This window comes from Strigops habroptila, chromosome 1, assembly GCF_004027225.2.
Source record: "Strigops habroptila isolate Jane chromosome 1, bStrHab1.2.pri, whole genome shotgun sequence".
Lineage (NCBI taxonomy): Eukaryota > Metazoa > Chordata > Aves > Psittaciformes > Psittacidae > Strigops > Strigops habroptila.
The window spans coordinates 36,868,484-36,883,313 of record NC_044277.2 but is presented as its reverse complement, the minus strand read 5'-3'; the positions used below and the strand labels follow the sequence as shown (position 1 = coordinate 36,883,313).

Sequence of the window (14,830 nt, the reverse complement as noted above, 5' to 3'; positions counted from 1 at the left end):
CTGCACTGTCTGCAAGAATTTTTTGATAATTTATAAAAGAGTAGCAATTTGAGCACGATAGACATGCCTCCTACCTCTTTCTTTTCTTTAGACTTTTTTCCCCACTAATGTATTCTGTGGGTTTTAGGGATGAGACAAATACTCTGTATTGGCGACAAGAGCAAAATAAATGAGGCTCTAGCTGCACAGGAAAGTCTCACTGCATAGCCTGATGGTGAAAGCACTTGTTAGTGAAGAAGGAATGGTGCTGAATGTTTGGCGTCCTGCTTCCCAGACTCCTTTGGCGGTTTACATGCTGTCACTGTACATAAAAATAAAGAGCCTTGCAGGCAAGAAATACAAGAAGCTCCCAATCCCAGGTAAGCACGATAAGCAGTAGGCTGTAGGCTCATGTTTCTGCTTATGCTCTCTTTTTGACTCACTAAATACATTTTATTTTATTTTGGCTGGTGACACAGCTTCAAGGAGAAGCTCTCCCCCTTAGTATCCTAATTGATACTTCAGTAGGCAGCAGGAGAGGAAACTGAACCTTATTTCTTTTTGTTTGCAGTGGGTGCCTTTATCACAGTAATCTATAAAAAGACTCATTTTTTATATGTGTATGTCTATCTACCATTCATATACACATTTTAACAATCATCTTTGGGAAGATACTTCTGGCCACTGTGCTGTTTTGTGGGAGCCCAGTCCTGCCAGACGTGCTCAGAGATACCAAGGCAGATATCAAGGAGATATACATAAAGGCAAACTTTGTATCTGATCCAGTTTAGGCATGAGCTGAGTATCAAGCCTGCTAACATGGGTCTGATGGCAAAGTGCAGTAGCTGTGTTTGTTGAAGTTGTAGTACTACACCTTTCAGGCATTTAAGGTGCAGGTCTACATGGCTCTGAAAATTGCTCCTAAGGACAAGTTTAAGAAGGGACACACACTAAACATCTTCATTCATATCTGTGCTGAAGAATTCATATCTGTGCTGCAGGTTTTGTCTCTCAGACAGATCTAGGTGTTTCAACGCTACGTAAAATGTCTAAGGGCAGCCATCTCTTGCAGCGAACCATTTGTGTGAAATTAATTTCCTCAATAGCCACCCCAGTCAAGTCCTATGCTCTCTACATCAGCAAATTCTCATGTGCCTGTGGAAGAAACCAGGAGGTGGCATGCCACTGTGGGTGCTAGTGACCTGTTAGAGTCCTCCATCATGTTAACCAAGACCAGTGATCTTCCTGGACAGTTCACCTATGCCTAGGGACCAATTTTGAGTTGGTAGGTATGTGGTTTGCACACAGCTGCCCTGTTTCAGAGCCAAGGACACTTTACTGGAGGCAAACCTAAGACAGCTGCCTTCAGTGCTGGGAGTGTTATAGTACACACTCAATTTATTGGTGCTGGTGAAGACGTAGGCTACATGAGAGTTAAAATGACTCTCAGGGCAGAGGTGGCTAATAAGCAGATTCTAACCTGATTTGGTGACTCCATCCTCTGTTCACTTGTCAGGGGCTTCAGGAAGACACACTGTCTCTGAAAAATGGTGGTGTGAGAATTATATAGGTGTCTTGCTGATCCTAGAGGATCTCCAGGCTCTGGCTCTGGTCATGGATGTCAACAGCCTTCCAGTATCTGAAGGGGGTCTATAAGGATGCTGGGGAGGGACTCTTCCTTAGGGACTGTAGTGGTAGGACAAGGGGTAATGGGTTCAAACTTAAGCAGGGGAAGTTTAGATTAGATATAAGGAAGAAGTTCTTTACAGTGAGGGTGATGAAGCACTGGAATGGGTTGCCCAGGGAGGTTGTGGATGCTCCATCCCTGGTGGTGTTCAAGGCCAGGTTGAACAGAGCCTTGGGTGACATAGTTTAGTGCGAGGTGTCCCTGCCCATGGGAGGAGGGTTGGAACTAGATGATCTCAAGGTCCTTTCCAACCCTTACTATTCTATGATTCTACGATTCTATAAAGGCTTTCCTACATGATACAGGACAGGACTCTTGGTGTGTCATTGCTAATACCGTAAACTGTGAGTTTTGCCTGTGCCAAGGAGTTTTTGAAGTTCTCCACAATCTCACACGTAGGATTTGGAATACCCTTGTACTGTACTGTATGATGTATCCTGTGGTTTAGGGAAGCTACAGGCAGAGGTATTCCCAATGTGAGGTCATCTGAATTGCCTGAGGGAGCACATTAGAAAAAGCATGTCATTCTGAGGTGTCCTTGGTGACAGGACAGCTAGGCCATTATTGTGATGCTTGTGAGTCTACTATAAGGTAAGGGCATTACAAGAATGACATCGGGGTCACTGTTGTTTTGTACCAGTTAAGATGCTCACATACTTCCAGGAAGGTGATCACCACACCATTAGGTACTGAAACTCCATCTGAAGTCCATGTAAAATATGTAATTTTCTGGATTTGTTCATTAACTTCTCTAGTTCTTTCCCATATCTGGGGCAGAAAATAGATTGATCCAGATGGACAATAACTTAAAAGAAGACAGGGCCAAGTGTGACAAAAGCAAGGAGATAGTTAATGCCGCATGAGCTTCACTCACATGGAAGTTGTGTTACTTCTGAGAGTCTCCCTTACCTACAGCATGAAAAGGATAAGATAATTTTATTAAGAGGCGATAATATCATTTTAACATTGCTGCGTGATAATTTTTCGTTATATAAATGTGCCAGATGTTTATCTGATAGAAGTCAGTGTAACTTCCCTGATTGCAGAGGAGCTGCACCAAGTTGATGACTCAATCTTTGTTCATGTAATTGTTTAGATTTATCATATTTATTAACCACTGCATAGAGAATGTGATTCATAGAACCGTTTCATGACTGGCGTAAGGGACAATTTTTGTACAGAAAAGATGGATTCTGCTCTGAGCAACACCTAGCACTGCTTGTAGGTAAGGATTGAATCTGGCCATTACATGTAAAATGAAATGGTTTATGTGAAATAGCCACATATGATAATACTTCAGTTGGTATTTATAGGGCCATGCTTATTCCATCTGACTCTGTTAGAAGTATTTTAAGTACGTATTTCAGTAAATTTTAGGGTTCGTAACAATGTAGTAAAATCAAGTAGCTGTGTAATAAATTCTGCCAAGCACAGAAACTCAGTTGTTTCTCGATAGGATTCTATTTAATGCTCAAAAATGTCTTGCTACAGCTGGAAAAATACTGAACCAAGTTTAAACTTCAACTATGCTGCTGAGAAAGTTGAATTTAGTATCTTTAGAACAACAGACTAGATTTTCAAAAATTGGTAGCAAATTAGTTGATACTGAATCTAAGAAATCACAGACATGGGGAAGGGAGGAGCATGGTGATACTTCAGTAACAACAGCAAGGTTCACATGGCTTTGCTCAACCTATGTGAGCTTTTGTTTAAGACAAATTTTGTATTCAAATAAGTATTGTCAAGACTTAGATTTTCCAGCATACAAGAGTAAAATAAAACTTGTCTGAATTTGTAGAGGTATTTTTGTATTATATGAGTATTTTGCAAACATTTTCTTAAAGTTCTTTCCAATTGATTTTCGTTAGAAGATCTGTATGATTTTTTAGTAGCTTGACTAGTAGCTATCTTCAGATACCAGTGTACTGACAATGCTGACAAAGGCTACACCCAGGAACCATAGTTTCAGAATTTTGATGCACTTTTCTCTGGGGAATCCTGGTGCAAATAACAAAATGTCAAGTGTTCTGTCTCACCCATAATTAAAAAGTGAATGTTCTGTTTATGTGTTTTCTTACAGCTGGCAGCATTAGAGAGACAGATCTTTGACTTCCTTGGTTTCCAATGGGCTCCTATCCTTGGCAATTTCCTACAAATAATAGTTGTCATTTTGGGTTTGTTTGGAACCATCCAGTTTAGGCCTCGATATATAGTCGTGGTAAGTCTCATTTATTACCTTTTTTCTTCCCTCCCCCCAATTAGTTTTAAAATCTGTTATATTACAAAGCAGAATTTTCTTGGTTTCAAAACTCCAGATGGTATTTCTGTAGAAACTTCAGAGGGTTCCATATCATTTTGCAAATTTAGGACTACTGAGTGGCATTTCTGAGATTTTGGAATCTAGCAAGAATGGGTAACCTAGAGAAAATGCTGCCAAAATCATGACCATGATACAAGTCACTAGTAAGATTCTTTAAAGAATGAAATACCCAGATGGGTCAATTAAACCAAGAATAAATGAAGAAAAGAAATACAAATTATTCTTCTCTTTGCAATAGACAAGCAGAATCAATTGCCATTAAAAATAAAATAAAAATTAAAAAAATTAATGGTCAAGTTATATTTAGCTACATATTCCTCTTAAATAGGGAGAAACAAGGATTATAGAAATTCCTTTGGTCCTGTGGCCCATGGGTTCAAAAGAAATCTCCCTGTCACATTTAACTTTTCTGGAACCTGTATTTATGGCCTTGACATGAAATTGTTATAAATTTTCTCTGGTGCTTGTAACTTGAAGCTTCATAGATCTTTTTCCTATATTCTCAACATAACCAGAAACAAAAATACTTTCAAAGCTGTGAAGGAAACTGCCAACAAAAATATATCTGTTTCTTCCCTCTCAGTCTTTTCTGAATGGGTGAATATTATGTCTTTACTTGACAGATTCTGTATGTGGAGTATTTCATTTGTGCTGTTGGTAATGGATTTTAAGATGCAAAAGTTATTTTTTTTTCCCTCATGAAAAGGTAAAATAAATGTCTACTGGGCAAAAGATGAAGCTTTTTTCAGTATTTGTTTATCTATCTTTTCTAGTCAAGCCTGGAACCCTGTAATTCTTTGTCACGTCTTAAAAGAAAAAGTGAACAAAAAGTGAAGCCAAGGTTCCGTATACTTACATTAGCTAAGCTTCACAAGCAGACTATAAATAATTGAAAATGGATTGATGTAAATAATAGCACTTTTATCTATTACCTGTGGTTGGAGAACTAGGCAGCAGTGTATATACATTCATATATTGATGACTCACTTTTTCGCTTCATGTTCTCCATTTTATACATAAAGCGTAGGAAGTAAGTGAGGGTAAACATCTGTAAAATTACATAGGAATTTTATTTTATTAAAGAATGAAATATCCAGATGGGTCAATTAGACCAAGAATAAATGAAGAAAAGAAATACAAGTTGCTCTTCTCTTTGTAATAGACAAGCAGAATCAGTGGTGTTGCTCTTCAGAATGTCTGAAGTGCAACACCACAAAATCTCTGTCCCCTCAGGTTCAGCACTTCTGTTCAGTGGTGGAAGCTCCGCTTTGGTTTTCAAATGAAACACAACAGTTGTTGACTATTTCTATATCTTTTCCAATGTAATGAACATTTCAAATTTAGCCACATCGAAGCCCTTGCTGAATATGGTAGTGGTTGGTGTCCCCCATTAGAGTAAGATTTTGGTACTGTGGCTTTGGCAAAAGAAATATGTTGAGTCCTGCTTTTATATACTTTGATTGCTGAAGCTTCTGGTTTAGAGTAAGCTAAATCCAGTTTAACTGAAAAAGTGACCAAATACTTCAAGAAAAGTATGCTTAATATCCATTCATTTTTCCTTAAGACTTCCCTGGAAATCAGTTTCACTAATGCAGATTGTCCCATCAGAATATAAAAAATTAAAGAGAGAATCATGTCAGATACAAAAGTTTACTTCTGTAAACTGTCTACACAAAATTAATTTAGCACATGTGGGTCCAAAATGTCCCCATACTATCATACTCTGATAGGGATTTTGGCTGAAGCTGACCAGCTCTAGGGTCCTTGGTTTGACCTCAAAAGAATATCTTTATCTTCTGTGCAAAGAAGGCTGTGCTTGAAGGTTTCCCTGACAAGAGAAGTTAAAAAGCTTTCACTTTGCCATTCTATGCTCATGTTCTCTCTCATCGAAAATTTAGCATAAGGCAGAAATGGGAAAGTAAGTGAATAAATGCATTACACGTAGGGCAATAACTTGAAGTACATCTGTACTGCACTCAAACATGAGACTAGTTCTTCAGACACTAGTTCTTCAGCAGGCTTTTGGTCCAGATACCTAGAGCCAAGGAGGTCAGAGAGGGTTGTGAAAAAAGCTGGATAAACGCAAAAGCAGTTGCATGCTTCTCACTCTTCCACTATCATTGAACCCAGGCTAGCTAGTTTATCACCGTCATTTAATGACTACATAAGCAGTATTCATTTCTTTGACAGCAGCATAAGCATAGCCATTGTAGATTAAATTCTGAATAAAGAAATGATTTCTGCTTCATAGTTTGAGTGATATAAAATTTGGACTGAGAGCTTTCTACCAAAAAATGCCCTACCATCTAAAAGCTGCCACGCAATGGCTGAGTCATGAAGCATCGCTGTCGAATACAATTGTCATTCCAAGTAGGTAAAGGCAGTAGCTCATATTCTCTGTCTACGGTCCTTCAGATACAGGTCTATAAGGATTCTGAAATAAATATGGAATTTCACTTGCTCATAGGTAAAATTCTGAGTCCTCAGAGCTTAGGAAACACAGAGAGAGAGAGAGAGAAAGGAAGAAACAACATTAACTCCAAGTGTCCTAATTAGTTTAAATCCAATAATTATTTCTATTAGTTTTGTATTAATTAGATCAATTTTTGTGGACAATTTGTCTTGTCACTAAGCGGATGTTCTATTTTCAGTACTTGAATATTTTGTCGCTGAATTAAATCAGTGCAAAGTTCCCAGGGGACATAAAAGTGCATAGCTGATTCCTAATTTTCCCATATTGGCTCATTTAAAACTTACCCAAACATTTGCAAAGAAATAAAACCATCTAAATTTCAGTTTTAACTATGCTGTAACACACTTGTCATGCAGCTCCAGAGCTCTGCTATGATCCATTTCCCTGTGCATGCTTTTCTTTTCTTAATAGGACTTGCTATCACCAGCAAGATTTTTCAGGCTATTAAAACTGATTAAAGATGTTGACAGGATACTTGTTAAAGTTGGGAGTTAACCCCTCTTCTACTTCTGATATGAGACTTCAAAAGCTTTCTGAATTATGAATCATGTAGCTAAAATTGCACAAACCTGGCCCAAAGCTGAATATAAATGTATTAATGAACAGTGAGAGATGAAAATAATATACTTAAATAGGGGGAATATTAGTTGGAAATCTGTGCTTTACTTGCCTTAATTTATTCCATTTAATAATATGATACATAGTCAACGTGTACACCTGAAAAGCCAAGAGGCATAAAAAACAAAAGCAGAAGAAAGGCTATACAGGATACTTTACACAGTATTCAAGCAAATGTTACTACAGACAGTCAAAACACATGTGAAATATTTAGGCATCCAAAATTACTCCTTGAATATCCTACCTGATAAGTCCTGAGTCATTACTGTTCCAATATATGTTGATTTATGCCAGTTTCCTTGTCATCTTTCACAAATGTGACTAAGTAGGGCTCTGCAAGTACTGATGCCTCTGAGGCACAGCCAGGTATTACAGGAGGGTGATCCGATGACTCAGCAGTTGCTGCCTGTCCCTTGAAGTATCCCTGAGCCAACATTCATTTCTCCTAATGCCAAGACACTGTCAGAGGAGGTGCTGCACTTCAGGTTAAATATTCACTTGAGATAGTTTATTCATTAATGCTAAACTTACCCCATGATCTTTGTAATAATCACACTTAGAAATTTCCCTTTTCTCTCTTACCTTTCAGTTTGAGAAACCATTCTTTGCATTTTTTTTTTTTAACCCTTTCTTTTTGTAACATTGTGTCCAATAATAACAATGATTTAACTCTAGAAATGGTTGTATTTCACTGGTATGTGAAAGGTATCTCTGCATCGGTTTCAATATGACCTGTAGAGTCAAAAGAGGTATAGAAATGTCATTACTGTATAGAGGCAGAGGCATTAAGAAAAAGATCTGAAAGGAACCTACTAGGTTGCACAGTAATTTAACAGACATTTGACCTGTAATGTTTAGGGTGTACTCACTCCGAATAACATCTAAATGCTTCCTTACACCATATAGTACACAATCCTTAGTGTAAAAAAACAAAAGCAAGAATGCATACAGTGCGTCATGGGGAGAAAACAGCAAAGGTTATCACCAGTGTCCTAGGTCCTTCCAGGAGAAGGGATCTATTAAATGAAAATGTCTAGGTAATTTTTAAGTAGTGCATCATATGGGATATAAAATACAAAATAATTAGGAAAAAAAACCCAAACCAAACCAAAAAAACACAAAATAAAACAAAAAAGCCAAAGGAAACCAACAAAAAAACAAACAAACAAACAAAAAAAACCCCTAAACAAAAATCCTTTCTTATTGGTTCAACCTGTGGTGTTGTGTGGTGAATTCCTTCTTCATGTCAGATACAGTGAGGGTTGTGATGTTGGGCATGATACCATTTGAGCCGGAGGTGACTGAATGTGGCTGGCCATACAGCTGGGGAAGGAATTGCTGGCTGGAGAGAGGGGATTGAACAGACATACACATAATGTTCAAAAGTATTACAATTTTTTCAGGGAGAAACTCTCAAATGAAGAGAAGCTGCTATTAAAGCCCTCCTGTGCAATCTTTATGTGATCCTTTTGTATATTTGCAGTTTTGAACTGCATGGATGCATGTCAATTTTTTCCAGTTGCAATAGAAAGGACAGACATTGGGGTTTTTCTGGTAGTTGCAGCTATAGAATAGAAACTTGATTTGCAGAAAACAGAAGTCATGCAAAAAATAAGGCATTTGACAGCAAGAATAAAAGATTGCTTTTGTTGTGAAGGCTGTGCCAGGTAGCTGAGCTTTCTCTCTCCTCTCAGTCACTGAAACCTTTTTTGACACAAAGTGAGTCACTTAAACCAAACTTTTCACATGCTTTGTTTTCCCCTTACAGTCTGGGTACTTGTCTTGAGACCTTGTGGTCTGATTTGCAGAAGCGCTGAATGCTCAGCCACAGGGAGCTGAACACTGAGCTTGTAAAGCGCTTTATAACCCCAAGTGCTCTGAAAAATGAACTCTTAAGCATCTCAGGTTGTATGCCTATAATGTATGAATATTTCTGAATGTAATCTCTGCATGTATCAAAACATCATTTGCATTCTGAGAGCTGTATCATTCCTTTATAACATAAAGTAAATTAGTTAATGTTTGTACAGCTCTCACACATTACAACAATGAGCATCTTAGAAAAACTCATGAGGAAATTAACATTCTGTCCTTAGAGCAGGGTTTGAGCAACAAAGAGAATTATTGAGTTAGCTGTTGATAAAATGTATTAAGGAAGGTAAGGTCTTCTAAAACAAAAATATACATATGGTGATTTAATTAATGTTTGCATTGTATTGCATAGCCACAAGATAGAAAAATTAAATCAGAATTCTGACATTTCCTAATTTTGCTTTCTTGCTTTTGCTGTCTTAAAACCTTTCTTTAATGTAGTTTACCTTAAGTACCTATAACAGTATACAAAGAAAAAATCTGCTATTTACGTATCCAAAATCATGTGTTTTCTAATTTTGACAATAACTTTCTTATTTTAGAAAACTATATAGTACTAACTACTGAATATGTAATTATTATGTGCTTAAAGTAAAGGGGAGATTAGATTCATGTTACTGTAGTTCAGTGAGTGTGTAGGAAGAGCCTTTCTATACAGAGCAGCTGGATTTCAAGGTGTGCACATGCTTTTCACCTGTAATTCTCTTCCTGTAATCCTCACAGTGGATAAGGAACCAAACAGGTCCTGACTGTGTAAACCAGCCTGGCAAAGCACATTCAGACACTTTTGCCTGCATGGTTCAGAGTTGTCATTGGTGCCCATGGGACAGAATGAGGCCATTAAGAGATTTGGCTTTGCCTGGCAGATCATGTACGTTTCCTGTTGTTGTGATGACAGATTTCATTCATGGACAGATAAAAAATTCTTTCTTAAAAAGGGAAATTCTCTTGAATATTCTGAAATCTGCTTTTTACATGCAACTGGGCTTGTATTAAGTGTCCATTCATTTTGAATGCTCTGCACTTGATGTTCTGAGGATGTATGTTGAAAAATCAGGAGCTTACGATGAGTTACTACAAAGTCAGCAAATGTGGTAAAATGTGTTATCCTCTTTTAAGTTAATCTTATAAATAGTACAGACCTTATACTGCTTGCAGACCACGGCAGTTTTGTCTATTTTAGAATTATCCAGAATTGCCACAGTGCCCTTCTTTGCAAGCCAGAGAAAATGGCCCAGGAGCATTACTCTCATTTTGTTTATTAATGACCCACTTCTTATGCCATAGCCATACCCAAACTGCCTAAGGACCTCATAAGAAATTAAATTAAAGCAGTTAACCTGTTTGATGTACAGAAATGGCTGTATGCATGTGGGGGTAATCAAAGTGAGGAAACCCTCTTCACCTGAACCTTTCATTATACTTCACAGGGAGGGGAAGGAAGAGGGGAACATAAGCCAACACTGCCCGAGAAAGCCAAGCTGGAGGCACCCATGTGATGGAAATGGGATCCAGCATATTATAGAACAGGGTGTTGAGCTTTACTGATTGTATTGAGGCAAAACAATAGCATATTAACCTCATCTGGTCCCAGCTAATTAGACTTGCAAAGATGCTTAGCAGCAATTCCCCACTGTGAAGGTTGCAAGCACATAAATGTAAAGCGGCGGTGCTGCTGCTCATGGCCTTTTTCTGGTGGGTGTAGCTCCAATGTGGCTGAGGGTGTGCTTAGCCCATCAGACAGAGATGCTTCTGAGGTGTACTGCTTGAAGTGTTAATTGGGTGTAGTTTACAGCTGTGTATAGGTAAACAGTGCATCTGTAAGGAAATAGTGTCAGTCAATTATGCTGACAATTAAAATGCAAAAGATGATTTACGGTAGACAAATTAATCTCCCATTCATGCTGTGGATGTAGCATGAGTTCAGTCTTGCACTCTCATGCAAGAGAAACAAGGTAAGATAGAGTAGAGAAACAAGGAAGGATATCAGTACATTCACCTGTTAAGGGTGCATTGTAGGATTGGGTTCACGGCTACAAGGGCTGGAGTAGTGTGTTATTTTCAAATGTAATTAAAATACCTTTTATTGAAAGACTCCTCCCATACCTCCGATATGAAGACAGGCTAAGAAAATTAGGCTGTTCAGCCTGGAGAAGAGAAGGCTGCGTGGAGACCTCATAGCAGCCTTCCAGTATCTGAAGGGGGCCTACAAGGTTGCCGGAGAGGGACTCTGCATCAGGGACTGTAGCGATAGGACAAGGGGTTCAAACTGAAACAGGGAGATTTAAGTTAAACATAAGGAATGAATTCTTTACTGTAAGGGTAGTGAGGCACTGGAACAGGCTGTCCAAAGAAGTTGTGAGTACTTCATCCCTGGCAGTGTTCAAGGCCAAGCTGGATGAGGCCTTGAGCAACCTGGTCTAGTGTGAGGTGTCCCTGCTCATGGCAGGGTGGTTGGAATTAGATGATCTTAAGTTCCTTTCCAACCCTAACCATACTATGATTCTATGATCCTATGATTCTTAAGAGATCAGATTTACCCTTTACTCATTTGATTTTTTTTTAATCTAAATTATCGGATCAGTAGGTCTGTTTTCTTTGGTGTCCTTTTTTTCTCATGTATTTCTTCACAGTATTAAAATATTATTTTAAAAATATTTGCCTATTTAAATTATTTTACTATTCTGGAATCTCCTTTAACAGAGCTAAATCATGATTTGCGAATGACTCACAATTGCCCCAAAACAGCATTTTGGACATAATTGGTATCAGTAGGATAGTATAAAACTGTAAAGAATAAATCTGTTTTATTGGTATTTATTTAGAGCAGCAATGAATATTGGATTTGTAATTTCCTATGGTTCTCAGGGGACTTCTGCAGGGAGAACTCCTTTTCTGAACTCTCTGTCTTGGCTGTTCCCAGAAGAACAATACTTATTGATATCAGGTTTTTTATTATTGATCTGCTCAGTATAAAGTCCTTTCATCTTCACATTTTATTTTTCTGTCTTTTTGCTTTCATCCGGCTTTATGTTTAGTACACGGTGTGGACTGCCCTGTGGGTCACCTGGAATGTTTTCATTATCTGCTTCTATTTGGAAGTAGGCGGACTTTCTAAGGTAGGTCACTTATCCTTCTTCAGGTTTATGGGAGGGTGTTTTAACAGCAGGACTGCTGTGAAAGCAGCTAAAGAAACTTACAAAGAAGGTTAATGTAATAACTTGTTGAGCAAATTGGTCTCACAGTGAAAATGTTGATTCTTTATAAAAAAAGAACAAATGGCAAAGGGTGACTTTTTTCACATCTGAATAAAACTTTCCTTTTCACGATACTCAGTGCTCTAGGTCACAGATTCCTTATTCAAACCTCGATTAGTGCAGAAATGTTGTCTGAAAGTATCAAGATACGCGTTGCCTTCCTACAAGGTGGCACTTCCATTACATAGTTCGTATTCAGCATTGTATCTACAGTGAGTTCTATACATCTGCTGTTTTTTATCCTCTTGTTGGACATTTATGGTATTGATCTTTATTTACCACATTCATACTTAAATGATTCCAGGCACGGTATGCCCATAGCGCATGCTCATCCCGGTATTATGAATAGAATAAACGACCCCATTATTGGTTGTAGATTTAGAGATATGAACTACATCATGGTTAATTCATGCATTGCTTTTAGCTCAATTCAGATGGGAACATTTGTGAGCTACATACTTGTGGGGGTTCAGCATTAAAAATCCTAGCTTTTGGCTGACAACAGAAAACTAGTGAAAACGATTTAATAAGAAATGAAATGTAATGTACTCAGTAAAAATTTCATTAAAATTAAAGCTTTCAGTGATAGATTCCTTTGGTGATAAAATTTCATAGTGGAAAGCTACAGCAGATATGATGTAGTTTGCCAGAAGTCATAGGCTTGATGAGGAAATTAGTGCATTTCATAGACTATCAACATAAATTATCATATTGGTATGTTCTGATTTTAAAATCTACTAGATGAACGGAAGAGCACCACATGGAAGTGATAAATGCCCAAAGTAATTGTTCATTTTCATTATAAATAGAGTTTGTATTTTTTCAATCAGTTGGTGATGCCTGTTTTTGTAGTGCCTATTATATTTTTATACATAAATAGTGTTTTTATCTAAGTGATTAAGAATGAAGTGAAACTTAGTCCGACCCCTGACTTTGTGAAAATTTGTCTTGCCTTTCCATTGATTGCAAAAGACTCTGATCATATCTTTAGTGTGAGGGAATTATAAACCAACAGGTTTGAACTGAAATCTTGAATCTTTCAGTTTCATCACTGTTTCACTTATAGGTCTTCATATTTAATTATACATTAAGTAATTATATTACTTGATAATATATATTATTACTTAATATATATGGCAAATCACAGTGCAAAGAAATAGTAGCAAAAGTTATTACTCAGCAGTTGAGAAAAATCCCTTTTATTAGTACGTACTTTGATCTCAGAATTTTGATGTAATTTTTATGTTGTGGTTTATAATTGCAGCATTTGAAAAGTAGTTTTTGTGAAAAGTAGGTGATACATACAAAATTATTTCCATGGAAGTTAACTGCTCTTGCATATGAAAGACACCAGTATCGGGACCAAGCTAGTAATGATAGAATCAAGAATTTTGTTCATTAAACCATGGAATTTAAAGTCCCTTTAATGCTGTTTCTGAAAACTACTGGAGATAGATAAGTCATCAAGAGGCTGAAGTCTTTTTTCACCATACACATAAAATCCTGGGTATTTACAAAATGATAGGTATTTGACACTGGTTTAATTGGGACCCACATTTTGACCAACATGGTAGCCTAAAAATTTTGTCATTGCTTTCCGTGGACATATTCTGGTGTTATTAGGCGTGATACAGAAAGGTGCTGTTATCAAGGTATGTCACTATGTCTGGGAAATCAAATACCATTAGAAGCTTTTCAGGATGGCTCTTTTCTCAGCATTGAAATAATGGCCGAGAATATTCACCTTTTTTCTTGCTATTGTTCTATTTTTCCATTTAAAAAAGAAGGTTTTGTTTCTGAAATGAATGCAGATTGAATATAATTTTTAACGTCTGTTGACATATTTTCAGGAGAAATTTGATGTTGTCTGGCAGTTGACTGATTTTTGTTTGCTTGTTTGTTTTTAAGCACTATCATGTTTATAGTTGCTCTGATCAGAATTAGCTGTTGCTTGGAGTCCCGAGAATTTGTTAGGTCTTCGATCTTGACTACTATCAGGAAATATAACTTGGTGCAATAATAAATGTAGTTTTAATTCAGTATCTTCACTCGGAGTATGCATATGATGTGGACAGACTTTTCAAATGTCCTAATAGGAACCCCCCCACCACTGAAATTTCGCTCAGATCTTATTCTTGTGTCAGAAAGGAAGATCTCCTTTGAATATTCGCTGTTTGCATTCTGCCAAGGAGTTCCACTTCAGTTAATGGAAAATTTGAATAAGAAGGAGATACGTAATTTAGGCCTGTTCTTTGCTGTGAGAGTTTGAAACATTTTTCCTGCAATTATAATGCATAATGTTCAGATTTCCCTGGTAAACTGATTTTTTTTTTCTTTTAAAGGAACAGTTTGATATTTAATTTAAAGTTTATGGTTCTAGGTCACCAAGATTTTTAAACTTTTCTTGATAAAGAGCGATGAAAACTTCTGCCACCTACCCTCCTAGTATCAAACACTATGTATGTGACTTGATCCTTTCCATTCTTTCAGAAAAATGTGATATTTCTTCACAAGAGTGACATGGAAAGTATATTTTTAGTTGCAAACACATTTCATGTTTTAAAGTAATTTTCAGGGGAGGGGGAAAATAAAGTTAATTTCGTATATACTCGAATTCCCATCAG

At 37.2% G+C, this 14,830-nt stretch overlaps 1 protein-coding gene across 5 annotated transcripts in view; it reads left to right on the top strand.

Annotated features, from left to right (window-relative positions):
* The window catches only part of NKAIN3 (sodium/potassium transporting ATPase interacting 3), a 353,092-nt gene that overhangs the window by 168,339 nt on the left and 169,923 nt on the right, over positions 1–14,830 (top strand). For 4 of the 5 annotated variants that reach the window (XR_003991859.1, XR_003991860.1, XM_030489690.1 and 1 more), the window contains exons 2-3: positions 3,747–3,884; positions 11,988–12,068. Coding sequence is in view for 3 of the 5 variants with exons in the window: in XM_030489690.1 (XP_030345550.1) it covers positions 3,747–3,884; positions 11,988–12,068 (219 nt within the window). In the remaining 2 variants the exon portion in view is untranslated. The remainder of the gene's footprint in view (positions 1–3,746; positions 3,885–11,987; positions 12,069–14,830) is intronic. The other variant, XM_030489680.1, reaches the window with a different exon arrangement.